We start from the raw sequence: 19,677 nt of genomic DNA on the forward strand, positions 1-19,677 counted from the left end.
GGAGTAACCATGTCTTCAAAACACTTTTCTCAGAACCACAGATGAATGGCAGGGTATTGTCTCAGTGGGTAAAAGGTGGTTGCTGCTAAGCCTGATAACCTGAGTTCAGTTTCTGGGAGACCCAAACTCTACAAATTTTCCTCTTATTTTTACACTTGAGCTCTGTCATATGCATGTTCAAACACCAGGTCATACATAAATGAGTTTAAAACACATAGAAGGGCCCATGAGGTCACTTGCACCAAGACTCCTTGAGTTCTGTCTCTAGAACTCACATACTAGAAGTAGATAATAGACATCTGTAAGCTCTTTTCTCACTACTACTCGAACACCATGGCACAGGTGTATACATGCAAACACAGTTCAATCACTTTTAAATGGATGAAATTAACAAAGCAAAGAAAATAACCCAATTTTGGAAAACATATAAAATTATTTTCCACTTTATATAATTATGGAACTTCAGTAAATATTACTGTTCATCAAAACATTGATGGTTCCTTTTTAAATCTTATTTTATCCTTCCATTCTGAGATTCAAAGCTAACTAGTTTTTTTAAAAAAATCTCAGCTGGGCTTAGAGGTGCATGCCTGTAATCCCAGCACACTGGAGACAGTGTCAGGCCAGTCTCTCTGAATTTGGGGTCAGTTTGGTCCACAAAGTGAGTTCCTGGACAGCCATGGCTATGTAGAGAGATTCTGTTTCAAAACAAAATTCCAGAAAGAAAGAGCATACCTCAAATTATGGAAATTTTTCTAATATAATCTGTCTGGACTCATTTGGCAGGAATGTAGCCCACAAGAACATGTGACATGTGTACTTCTATTAGGTATGCTTGCTTCTTGTAAAGAGAGAAAATTAACTTGGGGGCAAGAAGACTGACATGTCTGAATGTGATCATATTCTTCTTCCCTGATGCCTGCAAAGCATTCAGTTAGGAGCCCTGAGTGTTGGTGACTCTAGATGACATCGAGGTTGTTGTTGTCAGGGGAACCTGAACATCAAACAGAGGTCACCCTAAGGCTGGGGAAATCAGGCATTTACAGAGAACCATGGGATATGGATGAGCCATTAGGGAGGAGCTCTGGATGGGAAAGGATGAAAAGGCCAGAGTGCAATGCTTGGGGTATAGCTGAGGACCAGCTCTCCTACTGTATTCTCTGCATCCACGCAGCTGTGCTGGGTCAGCTGCCTCCAGCTCTTCCACTCTTTCCTCTTTTCGGCAACTTCATGTAGCTGTCCATGACAGCTCACAGGGCCCACTAGATGGTCTTTGCTTGGATCTTAAAGCTCATCAGTCTCCACTCCGTCATCCTGTAACCTGCGGGCCTGGTAAGAATAAGGATATCCCAAAGCTTTTTATATCTCTCCGTTTGACTAACAATCTAGTGAGACAGTGGAATCCATAAAATATGAATTTCCCATGGAATCTCATTCTGGAAAAGACTGATTCCTCTAGAAGGAAACTGCTGAATGAACATTTACTCATTATCTGAATACCTTGCTGGCGAGAGAAGAGCTGAGAATTGGGAGGGATTTTACAGACAGTAAAAATTCATTATATGGCTTGGTCTGAATACTCAGTTATGCATATCTCCTGCCTTCTATATAAACATGTCAGGATCCAAGGATTGATTAGTTACCTCATATCTTCATCACTGTTCCAAATTAGTCACACTGAGTAAATATGCTAATATGTTATCAATTTTCATTAATAATTTGGTGGGGTTTTTTTTCCTATTCTAGTGCCATTTTGTTTTGTTTTCTTTTAAAGAATAGTCCACAGCCAGATGTGGTGGCACATGCCTTTAATCCCAGCACTTGGGAGGCAGAGGCAGGTGGATCGCTGTGAGTCTGAGTCCAACCTGGTCTACAGAGAAACCCTGTCTCACAAAACAAAACAAAATAAAATAAAACAAAACAAAACAAAGAATAGCCTCACTCTGAATCTCTGGCTGGCCTGGAACTCACTATATAGACTAGGCTGTGCTAGGACATCCGAGACATCTGCCAATCTTCCCTCCAGATGGGCAGTACGTGCACATAGATGGGCATGTCACAGCCAGGCAACTGAGTTCTTTTAATTGGCTTGTTGAGAATGAGTGGCAGAGCCTGGCTGGTTAGGGTAGGCAGGACACAGGCTCTCGTCCTAACCCTAGGAACAGAAGAAGGCTCCCATCACACACAGCCTTAAAATCTTCCAACCTGTGCAATATCATTTTCTTTATCACTGAGTCTGTTGTAAGTCATCAAAGGACTAGGGCAGACGTCTGTCCTTACTCTACAGATGGTGAAAACCCAGCTCACAGTCATTTCTGACTATGCTTAAGTGTAACTGCTCATCTTACTCTTCCTCTAATTCTAATGACTCACTAAATTAAGTGGAGGCCACCTGAGCCGGGCATGGTGGCACAGGCCTGTAATCCCAGTGCTTAGGAAGTAGAGACAGGACTTTCAGGATTTCAAAGTCACCCACAGTGGGAATGGTCAATGCGTTATGATGGGAGACTGTGATTGGCTCAAGTCAATACCCATTCTGTGCACTTCCAAAATTTCACTAGCAAGTGTTAGCTAAGGTATTTGCCACTTCAAGTTTTCTATTCTTGAAAATGTTTCCAAGGCAGCCTAGGTTACTTCAGGGTCAGCATCCTCTTGCTCACTCCTACAAGTGGCTGAATTAGCATCAGGCAGGAATGGTCTCCCTAATTTCATGTCTAATGCAAAGTGTTCAACCCTAAAATCATATAAACACAACCGAAAGAAGTGGACTTAGAGCCAGGCGGTGGTGGCGCACGCCTTTAATCCCAGCACTCGGGAGGCAGAGGCAGGCTGATCTCTGTGAGACTGAGGCCAGCCTGGTCTACAAAACGAGTCCAGGACAGCCAAGGCTACATAGAGAAACCCTGTCTTGAAAAAAACAATAAACAAACAAACAAAAAAAAAAAAGTGAAACGGACTTAGCAGGTTTTATTCATATACTTACACATAATTATTCACATTTATGTAACAAGGAAAAAATTAAAAGGAAGAATCTGGGAATGGGTAAAGAAAAGGCAAAGGATGGGGAAAGTAATGTAACTACATTTTAACTATGATATATAAAAATAAATTTTAAATTAAAAAGTGGCCAGATAGATAGCAAAGCAGTTAAGAAAACTGGGCTTTGGTAGAGAAGGAAACAGGACCACTCCCAGGAACAACCTGGTAAATAACCATCCCCTGTAGCTGTCTATGTCTCTGTGTCTCTGTCTCTGTCTCTGTCTGTCTCTCTGTCTCTGTTTCTCTCTGTGCATCTCTCTCTGTGTCTCTGTCTCTTCGTGTCTCTCTGTCTCTCTCCACCTCCCTCCCCGCCCCCTCTCACACACACACACACACACACACACACACACACACACACACACACACAGCCTGGAAGAGTTTCGTGGAAAAAGCTCCAGGTAAGAAATAGGGGTTTTCTCCCTGGAATGGCTGGAACCACAAATAAGCAGCTGTCAGGACACAGGTGAAACAGGATTTACAAAAAGAGAGCTAAGGAGCCCAGATGGGTTAGAAGGAGGTTTAAAAAAAAAAAAAAAAAAAGTAAGCTAGCTACATAAAATTACACAGATAGAAAGAGATTTTCCAGAGACTAATGATTTAGTTGTAGAATCAGGCTTGTAGATAGATATTTTGTATATAGTTAAGAAAATAAAGTCATCTTCCCCAAGCTAGCAGGTTTTTACCACAGCTTCTGCCTCATGCCATTATGAGGAATATAGCTTAGATAAATGTGAAAAGATAAATATTACAGGAAGAGATGTAATGTATTTTAACTGAAATGTATAACAATAAATTTTAAATAAAGAAAATGACACATGGCTTAGCAGTTATGGGCACTGGATATTGTTACCGAGGACACAGGGTCCATTCCCAGAAACCATATGGTAGTTAACCAGCTCTGGAACTCCAGTCCCAAAGGATCTAATGCCCTCTTCTGGCCTCTGCAGGTACTGTACACAGACAGCAAACAAAACACTCACATACATGAAATAAAAATAAAGCTGGAAACATGGAATTCCTTACAGTGATGCCACAGCTCTAAGGCAGACAGCAATCAGGGACAGTTAAAATGAACGCCTTCTGTCCCTGCAGGGAAGGAGCTGTGTCCTCTGAGCCAGCTTGCCCAGCAGGAAAAGCAGCCTGATTCTGAGGTCAGAATAGCTCAGCACAGCTGTTCATGTTTGAACAGTAACCACAGTGCTGTTAGGTGACTGTTCTTGATGTTTTCTGTATTTCTGTTCTCTGTCCTTGCTGTGTGTGAGGATCATGACATTGATAACATCTTTTGAATCTATCTTTTAGGTCATACATTATGATCTAAAAGGTAGATTTGCTCTGTAAGTCTCCATCTGCCTAAGTGGCTAGACTTGTAGTACTCCTGTCTCGATTTAAATCTCAAAGTGTACTCTGGGGCCTGACTTAAAAGGGACTTAAAGATGACAGCTTATGTAGAAGGAAATCTGTTCTTGGCTGCCCCCTCTTTAAGAAGTAGCCACTGCTGGATGCAGGCTGTTATTAAAGTGATTTTTAAAAATTAATCTTTTAAGTGTGTGAAGTGATTTCTCCCTGAGAATGGATATTAATTCTAGAATGTCTACACCTCCAACCTTTTAGAAGAATGTTTCTGAGACAAGCTGTCCTGGGCTGACTTCAGCAGCTTTGATTCCACCCTGTTGCTCCCTGGGGCACTGACATTGCTGTTCTCTTGATTAAACCAACTAAATTCCTAAGTTAAAGGTCTGTACCACCACTGAGTTTCAAAATTGCCCATTTGAGTCATGACAACTGTTCAGTAAGCGAGGAATACAGATTCTGCCTTCAGTCTAGAATAGGAGGGATAGTTTATTGTGAGCACAGCAGGGGACACACAGGGTAGGCAGTCGGCTTCTGGAGTCACCAGCGTGACATAATGAAATCAGCTCACTAAGTAGAGACACAGGCCATTGGCTGTAGCTGTGTCTGTCACACTACGGGTCTTGGCAGCTAACATTGCAAAAGGGGCAGGGTAAAACAGTGTCTTATTAATGTCCTTCCCTCTGCCAGGGAATGAACTGCTCTTTTTCAAAGTCAGTATAGCTATGGGTGTTTCAATTATATTTATCTTTTTAAAAATCAACTATTGCTTTCCCTTTTTTAATTTTGGTCTTCTTTGAATGCATCCCTGCTCTCATCTCTCATTTGTTTCTATTCTCCAGTGTTTCCCCGTCATTAAGATTTTTTTTTTTCCATTTTTTCACAAGAGCTGTTGATCATTTGTTTCTGTTTAGAACAATGTCGCCTGAAACCCGGGCTAGCCTCATGCTGTGTAATTGAGAATTACTTTGAACACCCAATCCTGCCTTTGCTGCCCAGTGCCAGGAAAACAGTCCTGCAGCTCTTTCCAGTGAGAAGGAAAATTAGACCAGTACCTGAGTATCCTCCAACCACTCAGCCTCTTATGTGGACTTACAGATGTTGAGGGACCTGTGTAAGAGCTGAGTTCACTGACCAGCATTAAAGCAGGTGTAGTCACAGCACTAAAGGGAGGGCAAGAAGGAAGGTGGGCGCTTTCCTGCTTTGGCAGTAGCTGACATCAGCAGTGAGGAGTGAGGTCTTTCAATTTTAGACAATGGATAATTGCCCGACTGGCCATTTCTCAGGTCCACAGAGCAGGCGATCAAGAATCTGAATAAAGAACTGAAGTTATTGTAAAAGCAGATTACTGTAGTTACATTAGTTCAATTAACCGAAACCCAAGCAGTTGGGTACTGGGAGGGATTTTTTTAAGTTTTTGAAGTAGAAAAATCCTTCTTTTATCTGGATCTTTAATCTAGGCCCCAGCTTCTGGTGGCAGCCTACATACATAAAGGACACTGAAGATGGTAGCTCTTTCTTTTTTTCTGCTATTCTGGCTAGCAAGATTTTTCTTCTTCTTCTTCTTCCTGATTTTCCTATCTCCTTCTTTGGAATTCTGGTATACACTGAAGACCAGCTGACACTCCAGCCACAAGGACTGAACCTCTCTTGTTTTCTTCAACTTTCCACTGGTAGACAGCGTTGTTTGACTAGTTAGACCACAGCCTGTGAGCCATTTTAATAAACCCACTTTCTACATAGAGAGATTCATGCTGTCAAGTCTATTCATCTAGGGAAACTTTCTTTACTAATACAGCTGAAGGGTTTTTGTTTGTTTCTTTGTTTTCATTTGTTTTGTTTTGTTTTGTTTTTTCACCTTGCCACTGAGGAAGATGTGCTGGCTAACAATACTACTCCGTAGTGTTTGCCACTGTTTCCTGCTTCCCCACCCCTCTACCCCCCCCCCCCACCCCACCCCAACCCTCTACCCCATAGCCCTGGGGTTGTCTGGAATCCTCTAAGTACCAGGTGAAAAGTAGCAGTTTATGTGACCCCAGCATGAAGTCACAAACTAAAAATCTTGTTTCCTAAAATTTCTCTTTAATTGTTAGTATTCGTGGACCCCTTCCACCTGTGGGTCAGATTGTTCACTCTGCTGCACGCTGAATAGTGTGCCTTGATTCCAGGAGGAAAGGGGACCAAGTGTCTACTGAGTCCTGTGATGTGAGCCTCTTGAGGCAAGCTCTGAAGTCGCTACAGAGGCAGGGTCACTGCCCACAAAGGGGAGGAGCAGATGGCTGACAAGGGGAGCCGGAGTTGTTTTCCCTCCCTGGGGCTGGGGGCGAGGACGGACACGTAGGCTCTTGGAGGTCAGACACAGTGCTGCTGAAATGCAAATCTCTGCTGATCTGTAAAAGTTCTGGCCCTGGACTGGAAGCCTGGGCCTGGAAACACAATGCTGTGCGTCTTCAGCACGCTCTAAGGCTAAGGGAGGTGCTCATGTCACTCAAAACTCACTGTCCAATCACGGCCTCCAGGAGGACCCTCGCGTCAGAGGAGGCGGGTCCTTCCGGGTGCCATGCTGAAGTTTCAGCTCCTTTGCTGAACCGGCTTTAGTGGTAGTGTGCTATAAGCTCTGAGCGCGCTGCTGCTGAGTGCTGTGAGGGGATCGCAGAGCATCTCCGAAGTCGCAGCATGGTGAGTATTTGGCCATGCACCATCACGGGGAGGGCCAGGCTTTTCCGAGCCTGTAACAGCTTGGGGCCCAGGCTTTCGTAGCTTTACCTAAGTCGTTCAGATACAGATTTTTTTTAAAACCAGAGTTCCTTCTCTAAAACCAGAATATGCTTGGGAGAGCTGGTATTGGGCTGGAGCCAGGACCTTTGGGAGGGCTTGCTTCAGATCCTGAGAACCCAACCCTTCCCACCACATGGGGCTGTGGTGATCAATCGGTCCCAAGGCCACTGTGGGCTTGGTCAGCAATGTCCTTTGGATGCCCAGCGTTCCCTTGTGCGTCATTGTTATATTAGATCCTGCTGAGTTTGTCCCATTGTGTGATAGTTTCTGCTGCCTTCCTAGAAGTCTCCTGTCTGCTTCCATTGCTCCCCTGGAAGTAGTGGACAAGCTGCTCTTCTTACTTGACATAAGACATAGCTTGTGCAAGACCTCCCTAGCCCAGCTTTTATACTTCCTAACTTCTACTTTTTCTATGATTACATCCTCTGGGACACTACACTTAGGACCCTGTCACTGAAGATCAGCCTGCAGTTTCGGGGCACTAGTGAACTTAAGAAATAATCTGGCAATGTCTCTGCTGTGTAAACCTCCCATCTGCCTAAGAGGCTCCATTGCAGTCTCCACTCCACACTTAAATTGTTCAAAATATAACCTGGGGCGTGAACCTAAAAGAGACCCAAAGAAGATAGCTTCTGCAGAATGCAAAATCTCTCCTAGGCCTGCTCTTACTTCAGCATTGACCAGAGTTGGATGCATGCTATTTGTACAAAGGTTTGTCATAATTAATCTTTTAACTGTGCATGGAGTGATTTCTCTCAGGGGTGGCACATTAATTCTAGGACAGCTGCATCTTCAGCCTTTAAGACAAACTGTTTCTGAGACAAGCTATGTTGACTCATAGCCTTGATCTCAGTCTGTTGCTTCTCTGGGTAATGACCTTGCTTCCCTCCTGATTAAATTTTCTAAAGTCTTACATTGAGGGACAGCGGCACAACAGAATTTTTAAATTACCCATTTGAGTCATGTAATGAACCGTCCATTGCAGTCACAGGAAAAGGGTTTGCACATGGAGCATGGCTTCTGCCCTCACTGGAACTGGAGGAACAGTTTACAGTGTGCACTGCAGGGTGAAACAGGGCAGGCAATAGCTGTGTCACAAACTAAAGTGTAAGGCAGTCAGCTTCCGGGGTCACCATTATGAAGAAAGACCTGACTGGGGCAGGGTGAGTGATTTTTAAATTTTGTAACATGTATTAATTCATGCATGTGAATGAAAACAGATCATATTGGTGGGTGTACAATTTGGGGAGGTTATCTGGAGCCAATGATTATTAAATTTCCAGTTACAGAAAGTCTTACAGAGAGATGTGCAATCCTCTTTGACATAGTTAAGTCAGCTCAGAAATTTTAGACACAGGCCTTTGGCTGTAGCTGTATGTGTCAGGTCACAAGTCTCAGCAGCCATCGTTTTACATTGGGGGCAAGGTCAAACAGAGTCTTATTAATGCCTTCCCTTCTACCAGGAAAGGGCCTGCTCTTTCAAAGTAAGTATAGTGATGCATTTTTCAATTATATCTTTTTCAAAAATAAAATCTTGGTCTTACTTTTTAAATTTTTATTTTTTTAATACTATCACCTCTTTTTAGTCTCTTCTATTCTCCAATGTTTCCTGGCCTTTAAGAATTTCGTTTCTTTTTCTCAAGTGTTTTGTTTGTTTCTGTTTAAAGCAATATCTTCTTGTAGCTCAGGCTTGCCTATCCTATGTAATTGAGAATTGCTTTGAACACCCAATCCTGCCTCAGTTTCCCAGTACCAGGAAGACAGTCCTACTATTCTTTCCAGGCTGGGCCCTGACTGGTAAGTGAGAAGGAAAAGAGCCCAGCGAATGAGTGTTCTCTGAGCTCCCTGGCTTTTTTGGGGGGAATAACAAATAAATAGGGACCTGTATAAAAATTGTCACCTTTGAAGCTGTTATAACCACAACACAAGGGAGGGGGAGAAAGGAAGGTGAGAGTTTTCTGCTTTGACTGTATTGGCATTAGCATGAGTAGTCAGGTAACTGGATTGGTGTGTACAGGTTTCTTTTTCTGTAGCCTGTAGAGTATCTTCAAGCCTGCACCCTCTAGCTCGCTCTACATTCAGTGACCTGTGTTGGGGTTGTATTAAGCAGTCGGGCCCTGCTGTCAGTTTTCAGAGAGCAAAATTCTGTCCTAGTGTCATCACGGGTTGTTTTGAGAGATCTCTATGGGACCTCCTTGGCCAACAACACAAATTAATGTAACCCAATCTCACCATTGCAACCCTGCCTGCCTGGACAGACACAGTTCAGACTCCATACCCACTACTACTTTGAGTCTCCACTAGGGTAACCAAATAGATTCCAGGAAGTTATTAGGACACTATGTTTCTATGCCAGCTCCCAAATGCCCCCGAATTCCAACTGTTTCTCCCTGCACTGAAGTCTCTCCCTCCATCACCACTCCAACTGATTCCTCCCACCCCAGGCCCAATTCACCCTAAATCCACCTTCAGAATCTTGTTTTTTCCCTTTCCAAGGAGATCCATGCTTCCTCCCCATACCCTTCCTCTTTCCCTAACCACTCTGGATCTCTTGACTGTGGCTTGATTATCGTTTAGCTAATAGATAATATCAACTTATAGTTGAATGCATACCATTTTTGTCACTCTGGGTCTCAGTTACCTCACCTAAGGTGATTTCTCTAGTTGCATCCATCTGCCTGTAAATTTTATGATGTCTTTAACAGCTGAGTAATACTCCATTGTGTAAATGTACCACATTTTCTTCACCCATTCTTCAGTTGAGGGACATCTAGGGTTTTTTTTTCCAGTTTCTGGCTAAGAAGACTAAAGCCACTATGAGCATAGTTGAGCAAGTGTCCTTATGGTAGGGTGGAGCACCTTTTGGATATATGCTCAAGAGTGGTATAGCAGGGTCTTGAGGTAGATGGATTTCCAGGTTTCTGAGGAACCATGCTATTAATTTCCATATTGCCTCTATTAGTTTATACTCTCGGGTGCAATGGACGAGTGTTCTCCTTCTTCCATATCCTTGCCTGCCTAAGCTCTCATTTGTATTATTATTTTTATTAGTTATTCACTTTACATCCTAGTCATAGCCCTCACCCTCGTCCTCTGTTTCCCCTATTCCCCCTCAAAGAAGTCGAGTCCCCACCCACCCACCCCAGCATATCAAGTCACAACAGGACTTAGCACATCTTCTTCCCCTATGGCCTGGTGAAGTAGCCCCACCAGGTGAAAGTGATCAAAAAGCAGGCAACCAGGTTCATGTCAGATTCAGCCCCTGTTCCCCTTACTAGGGGACCCACATGAAGACTGAGCGTCTGTCTCATCAGTTACATCTGTGTCAGGGGCCTAGGTCCAGTCCATGCATGGTCCTTGATTTGCACTTCGGTCTCCACAGGCTCCCCTGGGACCTGGTTAGTTGGCTCTATTGGTCTTCTGAAGCTCCTGTCCCCTTTGAGTCTTTCTATCCTTACCCCTACTCTTTCTCAAGACTCCTTGCATTCCACCCAATGTTTGCCTGGGGGTCTCTATATCTGTTTCCATTAGCTTCTGGCTGTAGCCACTCGGATGACAGCCATGCTAGGCTCCCATCTGCAAGCATAACAGAGTATCATTAATAGTGTCAGGGGTTGGCTATCTCCAATGGGGTGGCTCTCACGTTGGGCCAGGCATTGGTTGAACATTTCCTCAATCTCGACTTAGTTTTTTTGTCCCTGCACATCTTGTAGACAGGGTCTTTTGGCTCAGAATTTTTGTGGGTATGTTGGTGTTCCCCTGCTTCCTCCAGGAGTCCTGTCTAGTTAGAGGGTGGCCTTTTCAGTCTCCATGACCCCTGCTACTAGGAGTCTCAGCTAGAGTCACCCTCATATCCTCCCAGGAGACTACCTTGTCATAGGTCTCCAGGTTGTTACAGAGAAGCTCCTGCCCAAGGTTTCTCTTCTCTCTGCCGACCCTCTGCCCCACCCCCACCACCTCTCCCCAGGTCAGATATTGACCCTCGTTTCTCTATGTGCTCCCTCTTAACCCTGGTCCCTCCCTTTAACCACTCTGTTGTCTATTGTATTCCCACTTCTAAGTGAGACTTAAGCATCCTCCCTTGTGTCCTCCTTGTTACTTAGCTTCTTTGGGTCTGTGTATTGTATGGTTATCCTGTACTATATGGCTCAAATCCATTGGTAAGTAAGTTCATACCATGTGTGTCCTTCTGGGTCTGGATTATCTCACTCACTCTTCTAGTTCCATCCATTTGCCAGCAAGTTGCATGAATTTTTTTTTTAAGCTGAATAGTATTCCGTTGTGTAAAGGTACCACAGTTTCTTTATCCATTCTTCAGTTGAGGGATATCTGGGTTGAAGCAACTATGAACATAGTTACCCAAATGTTCTTATGGCATGGTGGAGCATCTTTTGGGTACACCCAGGAGTGGTACAGCTGAGTCTTGAGATAGAGCTATTCCAAATTTTCTGAGAAAGTGCCAGATTGATTTCCAAGGTGGGTGTACAAATTGGCACTCGCACCAGCAATGGAGGGGTGTTCCTCATTGCCACATCCTCACCAGCAAGTGCTGTGCTATTGATCCGTTTCCTTGGGCTATTGATCCGTTTCCTTGGGCTATTGATCCGTTTCCTTGTCTCATTCTCTTTATGTTCGTTAACTATTTAAAAAGCACAGAAGTGGCAAACGCTGAACCTCATCATTAAGTTTCCTTCTAAAATGTCTTGGTAATTATGCTAGAACTGTATCATGAAGTAAGTAGGGGAAGCACCAGAATTATATGATTATATTGCCAATGAAGTATACATTTCCAACCTTGTCCCTGTCGTGCTTTCTGTTGTACTCATGTTTGTGATGTTTTAGGATGGAGTGACTTACAATGATGTGCACGTGAACTTCACTCGGGAAGAGTGGGCTTTGCTGGATCCTTCCCAGAAGACTCTCTACAAAGATGTGATGCTGGAGACCTACAGGAACCTCACGGCTATAGGTAATACTGAATTTTCTTTCTTTCTTTCTTTCTTTCTTTCTTTCTTTCTTTCTTTCTTTCTTTCTCTTTCTTTTTTTCTTTCTTTCTTTTTTTTTTTTAATTTAAATAAGGGGACAACTGTACTTCTTTTTTTTTAATTTAAATAAGGGGACAACTGTATCTTTGTTATTGATTCTCATCTGCACTATCCATCAAGAAGGCGGAAGAATGAAGTGAATAAATCAGGCATGGTTCTAAGGTTTATTGAAGATAGTAACTTAAATTTTACATAATTTCCAATAATATATCATACATTTTCTGGTACTATATTTTAGGCTATAATTGGGAAGACCACAATATTGAAGAACACTATCAAAGTTCTAGAAGACATGGAAGGTAATTTTCATGTGGAAGGGGATAAAAATATGTCTCTGAAGACATTTTCATGTGTCCTGGAAGTTTTAAGGAAAAGCCACAGTGTAAATAAGCACAGCTTTAAGTGTACTGATGATTGTTAAATTCCCACAAAACTGTGCACCTCAATGTCAGGTATCTGATTTCTTTTTGTAAGGCATTCCTTTAAGAAAGAAGACGTAGGCCAGGCATGGTGGTGCACGCCTTTAATCCCAGCACTCAGGTGGCAGAGGCAGGTGGATCACTGTGAGTTCAAGGCCAGGCTGGTTTACAAAGTGAGTCCAGGACAACCAAGGCTACACAGAGAGACCTGTCTCGAAAAGCCAAAAAAAAGAATGAAGACATGGAAAGCATACCTTAACAGATATCACCATTTCATCATGGCCAGCCACATCAGAGCTTCACTGTAGAACTGCCAATCCCTTTAGTTTTATACCACTCAGATATTGCAAAAGGTGTCCCATCGAATAGATGCCGAGTATATGTCCAAAACCATAGTAAAGCTAATGTTGCTCATATATTTGTAGTGACATTGTAAAGTTCAGTAAGAGGGGCAGTTTATGAGGGGTCAGAAGGTTGTTGTGAAGAAACCTTAATTCCTATACCACATGTCAATGAGAAACAAAACGTCAAACTCTGTGAATGCAAGGCAATGTGGAAACCTCTTATTTGCTATTCTTGCTTTCATACGTGTGTCGTGCTCCGATGGACAGGATCCTCGTGTGCATGAAGGATATTGAAAACAGTAATGTATCTCTCTCTCTCTCCCAGATCAATTACAAGATAAGTAGTACTCCACAGTTTGACTAGGCTGTTAAGTGTGATACAAGTTTACAGTTAATTGGTTTTCCAACTTTATTGGGAGCACATCAAAAAGCTCGCGCTGCAGAGAAATCCCTGTGAGTACTAGGAATGTGGAAATTCTTCTCTTTGTCCTGGTTCACTTTATAAATGTAGTATGACTCACAGTAGAGGAAAATTTATGAATGCAGTCAGTGTAGTAAAGCTCTGAGTTCTCCCAGTTCTCTTCAAATATATGAAAAAAAAACCTTGTATATGTGAAGGATGCTATAAATGTGAGCCGTGTAATAAATGCCCTCACCATCACAGGCATCTTCAAAGATGAAAAACAGCCCATAATGTAGAGGAACACCATGAATGTGGTTAAAACCATAGGATCTTATTCCTCTTTACAACTAGGCAAAATTGTACAATTAATTCATAGAGATAAAAGGATTCATCAGTGTAATGAATGTGGTAAAGCTCTCACATGTACCAATTATCTTTGCAGGCATGAAAGAAGTCATAGTGAAGAGAAACCCTCTGAATATACTGAACATAGTAAAGACTTTGCATATCACAGTCATCTTCAAAGGCATGAAAGAATTCATACTAAAGAGAAACCCTATGAAATTATTCAATATGGTGAACCATTTGCACATCACAGCATTCTCCAAATACATAAAAGGACACATACTGGAGAGAAACCCTATAAATGTAATCAATGTGAGAAGGTATTTGCATGTCACAGTCATCTTCAAAGGCATGAAATAATCCATACTGGAGAGAAACCTTACAAATGTAAGCAATGTGATAAAGCCTTTTTACGACATAGCTCTCTCCTAGTACATGAAAGAACACATACTGGAGAGAAACCCTATAAATGTAAACAATGTGGGAAAGCCTTTGCATGTCAGAGTGCTGTTCAAAGGCATGAAAGAATTCATACTGGAGAGAAACCCTATGAATGTAATCAATGTGGGAAAGCCTTTGCATGTCACAGTAATCTTCAAAAACATAAAAGAATTCATAGTGGAGAAAAACCCTACAAATGTAATCAGTGTGACAAAGCCTTTGCACGTCAGAGTTATCTCCTAATTCATAAAAGAACACATACTGGAGAGAAACCCTATGAATGTAACCAATGTGGGAAAGCCTTTAAATGTAACAGTGATCTGCTAATACATCAAAGAACACATACAGGAGAGAAACCCTATGAGTGCAACCAGTGTGGTAAGGCCTTTGCATATCACTGTAGTCTACGAATACATAAAAGAACACACACAAGAGAAACCCTAAGAATGTAACCAATGTGGGAAAGCCTTTGCATGTGACAGTGATCTCCTAATACATAAAAGAACACATACTGGAGAGAAACCCTATAGCCAATGTGAGAAAGCCTTTTCGTGTCACAGTGATCTTCAAAGGTATAAAAGAACTTAGTGGATAGAAACCCTACAAATGCAATTAATGTGAGAAAGCATTGTACATCAGAATTATCTCCTAATTCATAAAAGAATACGTACTGTAGAGAAACCCTCTGAATGTAATAAAAGCAGTAAAGCCTTTGCATGTCACAGTTGTCTCCTAGTACAGAAAAAAAACACATACTAGAGAGAAATGGGTGCAAGCCATGTATGTGTAAAGGATATTGAAAGAGGCAGTGTACCTCTCTGCCTTTCCTGGTACAACTGGAAGATATATAGAAGTCCTCATTAGAGTAGACTTGTTGAGTGTGATACAAGTTATAATTAATTGGTTTTCCTACTTTGTTGGGAATACATCAACAAGCCCACACTGCAGAAAAATCAATATCAGTAATAGGAATGTGGAAATTATTCTGTTGTGGTTCACTTTGCTAATGTAGTTTATTTGTGGTTGTGTGGAAGCCTGAAAACATGTTTCATGAAGAGACAAGTCTGGACAACCTGCAACCACCTTCAACAAGAACAATTTAATCATGGTTTCTTTGAACCACACTTATTGAATCTACAAGTCAAGTCTTCTTATGATCTGCATCTAGAAAAAAGAGTCTGGCTTACACCCAGAGAGTAGTTAGCTCATGCAAACCTAAGGTGCAGGAGACTCTGAGGGTACAAAGTTCAGTGTGAAATGAACCTAGGTGCCCCTAGGGACTGGCAAATGGTTATTTGAATCAGAAAAGCCAGTCTGTACAGCCATAGGCCTGATACATAGAAGCACTGAAGGCTGATGGAGGGTTCTGGAAGCACAGTGCTGAAGTAAAAAGGAAGTGTCCCTTTGCCAGAGAGTCACACTGTCAGGAAGCAGGAAGCTACTGTGGAGGAGGCATGACAGCCAGCTCTGTAATTCACCAGAAATGAAGCTCACAAAGAGACAAAGGAGGAAGATGCTCTAAAGTCCCTTGACAGTTGGGAGTTGGCAGCAGTGCTGGTGCTGATGGAGAGGATGATGGTGATGGTCACTGATGGAAGATGGTGCTTTAATCAGCGTGTTCTGCCTGATTTAAGCATTGCCCATGCGCATGTATAGATGCCTCATACTCCCTGCTTGATACACATATTTTTAATGTGTCACTTGTAAGTAAAGTTTAAAAGAAAAAAGAGCCACAAGTCTCCCATTCACCTTTCCACTGAGAGTGGAGACTCGAGTGTGTTGGAGGTGACTCCTCTGGCACTGGTTTAAGCTTGCCACCTCATCATTTGTGGGCATCTGGGCTGGCTTCATAATTTTCATGATAAGGTCTTTCACCTTAGTTTATGAACCAAGAAAAGACTTGCAATGCTTCTCAGAGAGGGCAAAGACACCCATTTCAACCTAGACTGTGTCAGGCACTCCAAGTTCAAATTTCTGAGGGTGGAATTAATTAGGCTTATTGTGCTTCTAAAATCCAAACACAGCTTCAATGATTATTAGTCCATAATGGCTTATAATGAAGGCAGAGCTTGTTAGCTATGCAAACAACTGGCACGTTTATTTGAAGTGTAAATGGAAAGAAATCATGAATTAAATGAATGAGTTCCCGGATTGTTCTCCAGTGCTGGTAAAGAACTATTCAGCCGCCACAGTGCACATCACCACCTCTGTTAAAAGGATTAGCCTGCTGGAGTTACCAGAAATCCCAGTGCACAAAGTGAACAGCTCTTGCTTTTGGAAAGGAGGCTGTTAGGGATGAGGGTTATTGGGGAGTCATCAAAAGGGGAGCTTTAGGAACAGTAGCTAAGCCTCCTGTCTTCAAAAAGCCAACTCAATAGACAGACCAAACACAGCTCAAGGGACAAGATGCCCAGTGCTCTCCAGGGTGGTCCTAGAAAGTGAAGGGCAGATGGTCATTCTCAAAACATTCAACTTAACAGTGTGCCCTTTAAAAGGCAATAAACCTTCCCAGAAACAAAATAAACACACGTTTTCTCAGAAGCTCATGAATCTTGCTGAACTTTTCCCTTAGGAGTGCCATATTTATTTATTTATTTGTATGGGGCATGCTGTGGACTGTGTACAGTTTACCCTTGTTCATTCAAATCCTGATTAATCCACTATCTGGTTTCAATTTGGACATTGCTTTGTGATGTTTATTATAATTATCTCTTGTTTCAAGTTTGTGTAAACATGTCCCCATTTGTTCTCTCTATTGTCTATAAAAACCAACTAGCCAATGCTGACCACTAATAGAGAATAGGGTGAGACCTCCTCGTCCAGTGAGCAGAGGAGAAAGAGCAGAAAGGAGAAGAGGTATGCATGTGGAGAGGACCAGGAAAACACCAGGAGGAATGAGTTGGACCAAGATATGAGTAAAAAGCAACTACAATGTGGGAATTCTGAATGGGAGGAAACTATATCACCTTGGAGGTTTAGGTTGGAGTAATTACTGTGCAGCATTGGGCTCTAGGCTAATTAAATAGATCCTAGTCTCTCTGTGTGGTTATTTGGCACAAAGCTGGTTAAGGATTAACTGCTGATTTGTTTTAAAAAATAATAATTCAATATTAAATATTAATTCAACAGAGACACTAGCTATAGCTCATTTCTCTGAATAGCTCCCTTGATTCTCCTCCTTTGGGCTTGTCAACATATAACTGATGGTCATAGAATCCTTTCCTTCAAACAATTCCTCCTCCAGTGTCCCAAGCTGTGGCTATACCCGATTCCACCTGTATTCAGCTGTAGCAACAGAAGACACAGACTGCCGTGTAGCACAGGTTGACTCCGTGGGACTGAGGCCCCTGTTCAGTGACTCACCAGCAGAGTCAGAACTCTAGGCTTTACATTTCCCACTTTCATCTTTACACTTGGCACCTCGTGGGAAAAGATCTTCACCAACCCTACATCCAAAAAAGGGCTAATTTCCAAAATACAGAGAGAACTCTGGTAATTAAATGCCAACAAACCAAATAATCTGATTTTTAAAATGGGGTACATAGATAATCAGAATTCTCAATGTGGGATACTCAAATGGCTAAGACGCAATTAAAGAAGTGCTCAACATCGTTAGTCATCAGAAATGCAAATCAAACAACTCTGAGACCCATCACAAAGGCTAAGATCAAAAACACAAGTGATGGCACATACTGGCGAGAATGTGGAGAAAGAGGAACACTCCATTGTTGGTTAGAGTGCAAACTTCTACAACCACTTTGGAAATCAATCTAGAGGTTTCTCAGAAAATTAGGAATAGTGATAACTCAAGGCCCAGCTACACCACTCTAGACGTATACCCAAAAAGTGCTCCACCATACAACAAGGACATTTGCTCAGCTATGTTCACAGCAGCTTTATTCATAATAATCAGAAACTAGAAACAACCCAGATGTCCCTCAACAGAAGAATGCATAAAGAAAATGTGGTACATTTTTATCCAATGGAATACTACTGAGCTATTAAAAACAAGGAAATAATGACATTTCAGGCAATGGATGGCACTAGGAAAGATCATTCTGAGTGAGATAACCCAAACCTAGAAAAACATACATGGTATGTACTCACTTACAAGTAGGTATTAGCTACATAGTACTGGATAAACTATCATTCACAGAGCCAAAGAATCTAATTAACAAGGTGGGTCCAAGGGAGGATGCTTGACTCTCACTGAGAATGGAAAATAGAACAGACAGAAGTGCTTGAAGAGGGGGAACACGATATGATAGGGAATGCTCAAGGAAGTAAGGGTGGGAACCAGTTGTGGGGAAATTGTGGGAAGGGGAAGGACAGAGGGTTTGCTGGGAAGAGAAACTGTGGTGGGGCATCTCTGAGACAAGCTGGAGACCTGCAACAGGGTTGGCTCCTGAGAGGATATGGGAGTGATTATAGATGAAACCCCTACTAGCAGGGGACATGGAGACTTGAAGAGGCCACCCTCTAACCAAACATGACTACTAGTGGAGTGAGGAGAACACCAACCCACCCACAAAAACTCCATCCCAAAATGTATCCTTCCTACAAGATGTACAGGCATAAAGACAGACCTGAAACTGATGGGATGCCCAAATAACATTGGAGGGAGTCAACCCTGGCACTTATAAGAACACTCTGCTATTCTGGTACACTGTAGCCTGACATAGCTGTCCTCTGAGAGGCTCCACCCAACAACAGATTGGAACAGATGCTGAGAATCAATGCCAAACACTTGGAAGAGCGCAAGGAGCCTTGTGGAAGAGTGGCAGAGAGGGTAGAAGGAACGAGATGGGACAGGAGCTCCATAAGAAGACAAACAGAGCCAACTTACCTGGGCCCAGGGGACTTGCGGACACTGAAGCACCAACCATGGAACATGTATGGACTAGACCTAAGCCCTCTCCACATATGTACCCAATTGGCATCTTGGTCTTCGTGTAGGGCCCCTAAAAGGGGGAGCCTCTGTTGCATGCGTTTTGATCACTTCCCCGGGTGGGGTTGCCTTGCCAGGCCACAGGGGGAAAGGATGTGCTCAGTACTGATGCAACTTGATGTGTTGGGTGGGTGAGTAACAGGGGCAGGGCCCCCTTTTCTAAGGAGCAGGGAAAGGGAAGAGGGAGGGAGAGTGGTCCTGGGAGGAGAGGAGAGAGGAGGTTACAATTGGGATGTGAAGTGAATAAATAAATAAAAATTTAAAACCACATACTGCTATTTATTACAGATTCAATATGTATTATATATTATACTGTAATTAGTGAATCAGGGTCAGCTGAGGTTCTAAATGAGACCCTGTTTCAAACAAAGACAATAAATCAAAATTACATTTGTGACAAGCCAGCTGACTCCTTTTTTTTACAGGTCAACTATTTTTTTTCAACTTGCTCTTCCTCTATATTCTTGTGATTTCCACATGATAAATTGTCTCCATTGATCATGGTATGTTCAGAGAATTAGGTGATAGATAACCAAGTTGCTAATTGCAAAAGATTCTGCTT

General features: G+C 42.5%; 1 protein-coding gene across 1 annotated transcript; it reads left to right on the plus strand.

The window, feature by feature from the left end:
• Positions 1-8,819: 8,819 nt before the first annotated feature.
• Positions 8,820-14,925, plus strand: LOC127193858 (zinc finger protein 120-like). Its single transcript, XM_051151114.1, has 4 exons — positions 8,820-8,967; positions 12,013-12,139; positions 12,454-12,514; positions 13,824-14,925. The coding sequence occupies exons 2-4, from the start codon at positions 12,106-12,108 to the stop codon at positions 14,617-14,619; spliced, it is 891 nt and encodes a 296-aa protein (XP_051007071.1). The 5' UTR covers positions 8,820-8,967; positions 12,013-12,105; the 3' UTR covers positions 14,620-14,925.
• The last annotated feature ends 4,752 nt before the right edge of the window (positions 14,926-19,677 follow it).

The sequence above is a fragment of the Acomys russatus genome, chromosome 9 (genome assembly GCF_903995435.1).
Source record: "Acomys russatus chromosome 9, mAcoRus1.1, whole genome shotgun sequence".
In the NCBI taxonomy this organism is placed as follows: domain Eukaryota; kingdom Metazoa; phylum Chordata; class Mammalia; order Rodentia; family Muridae; genus Acomys; species Acomys russatus.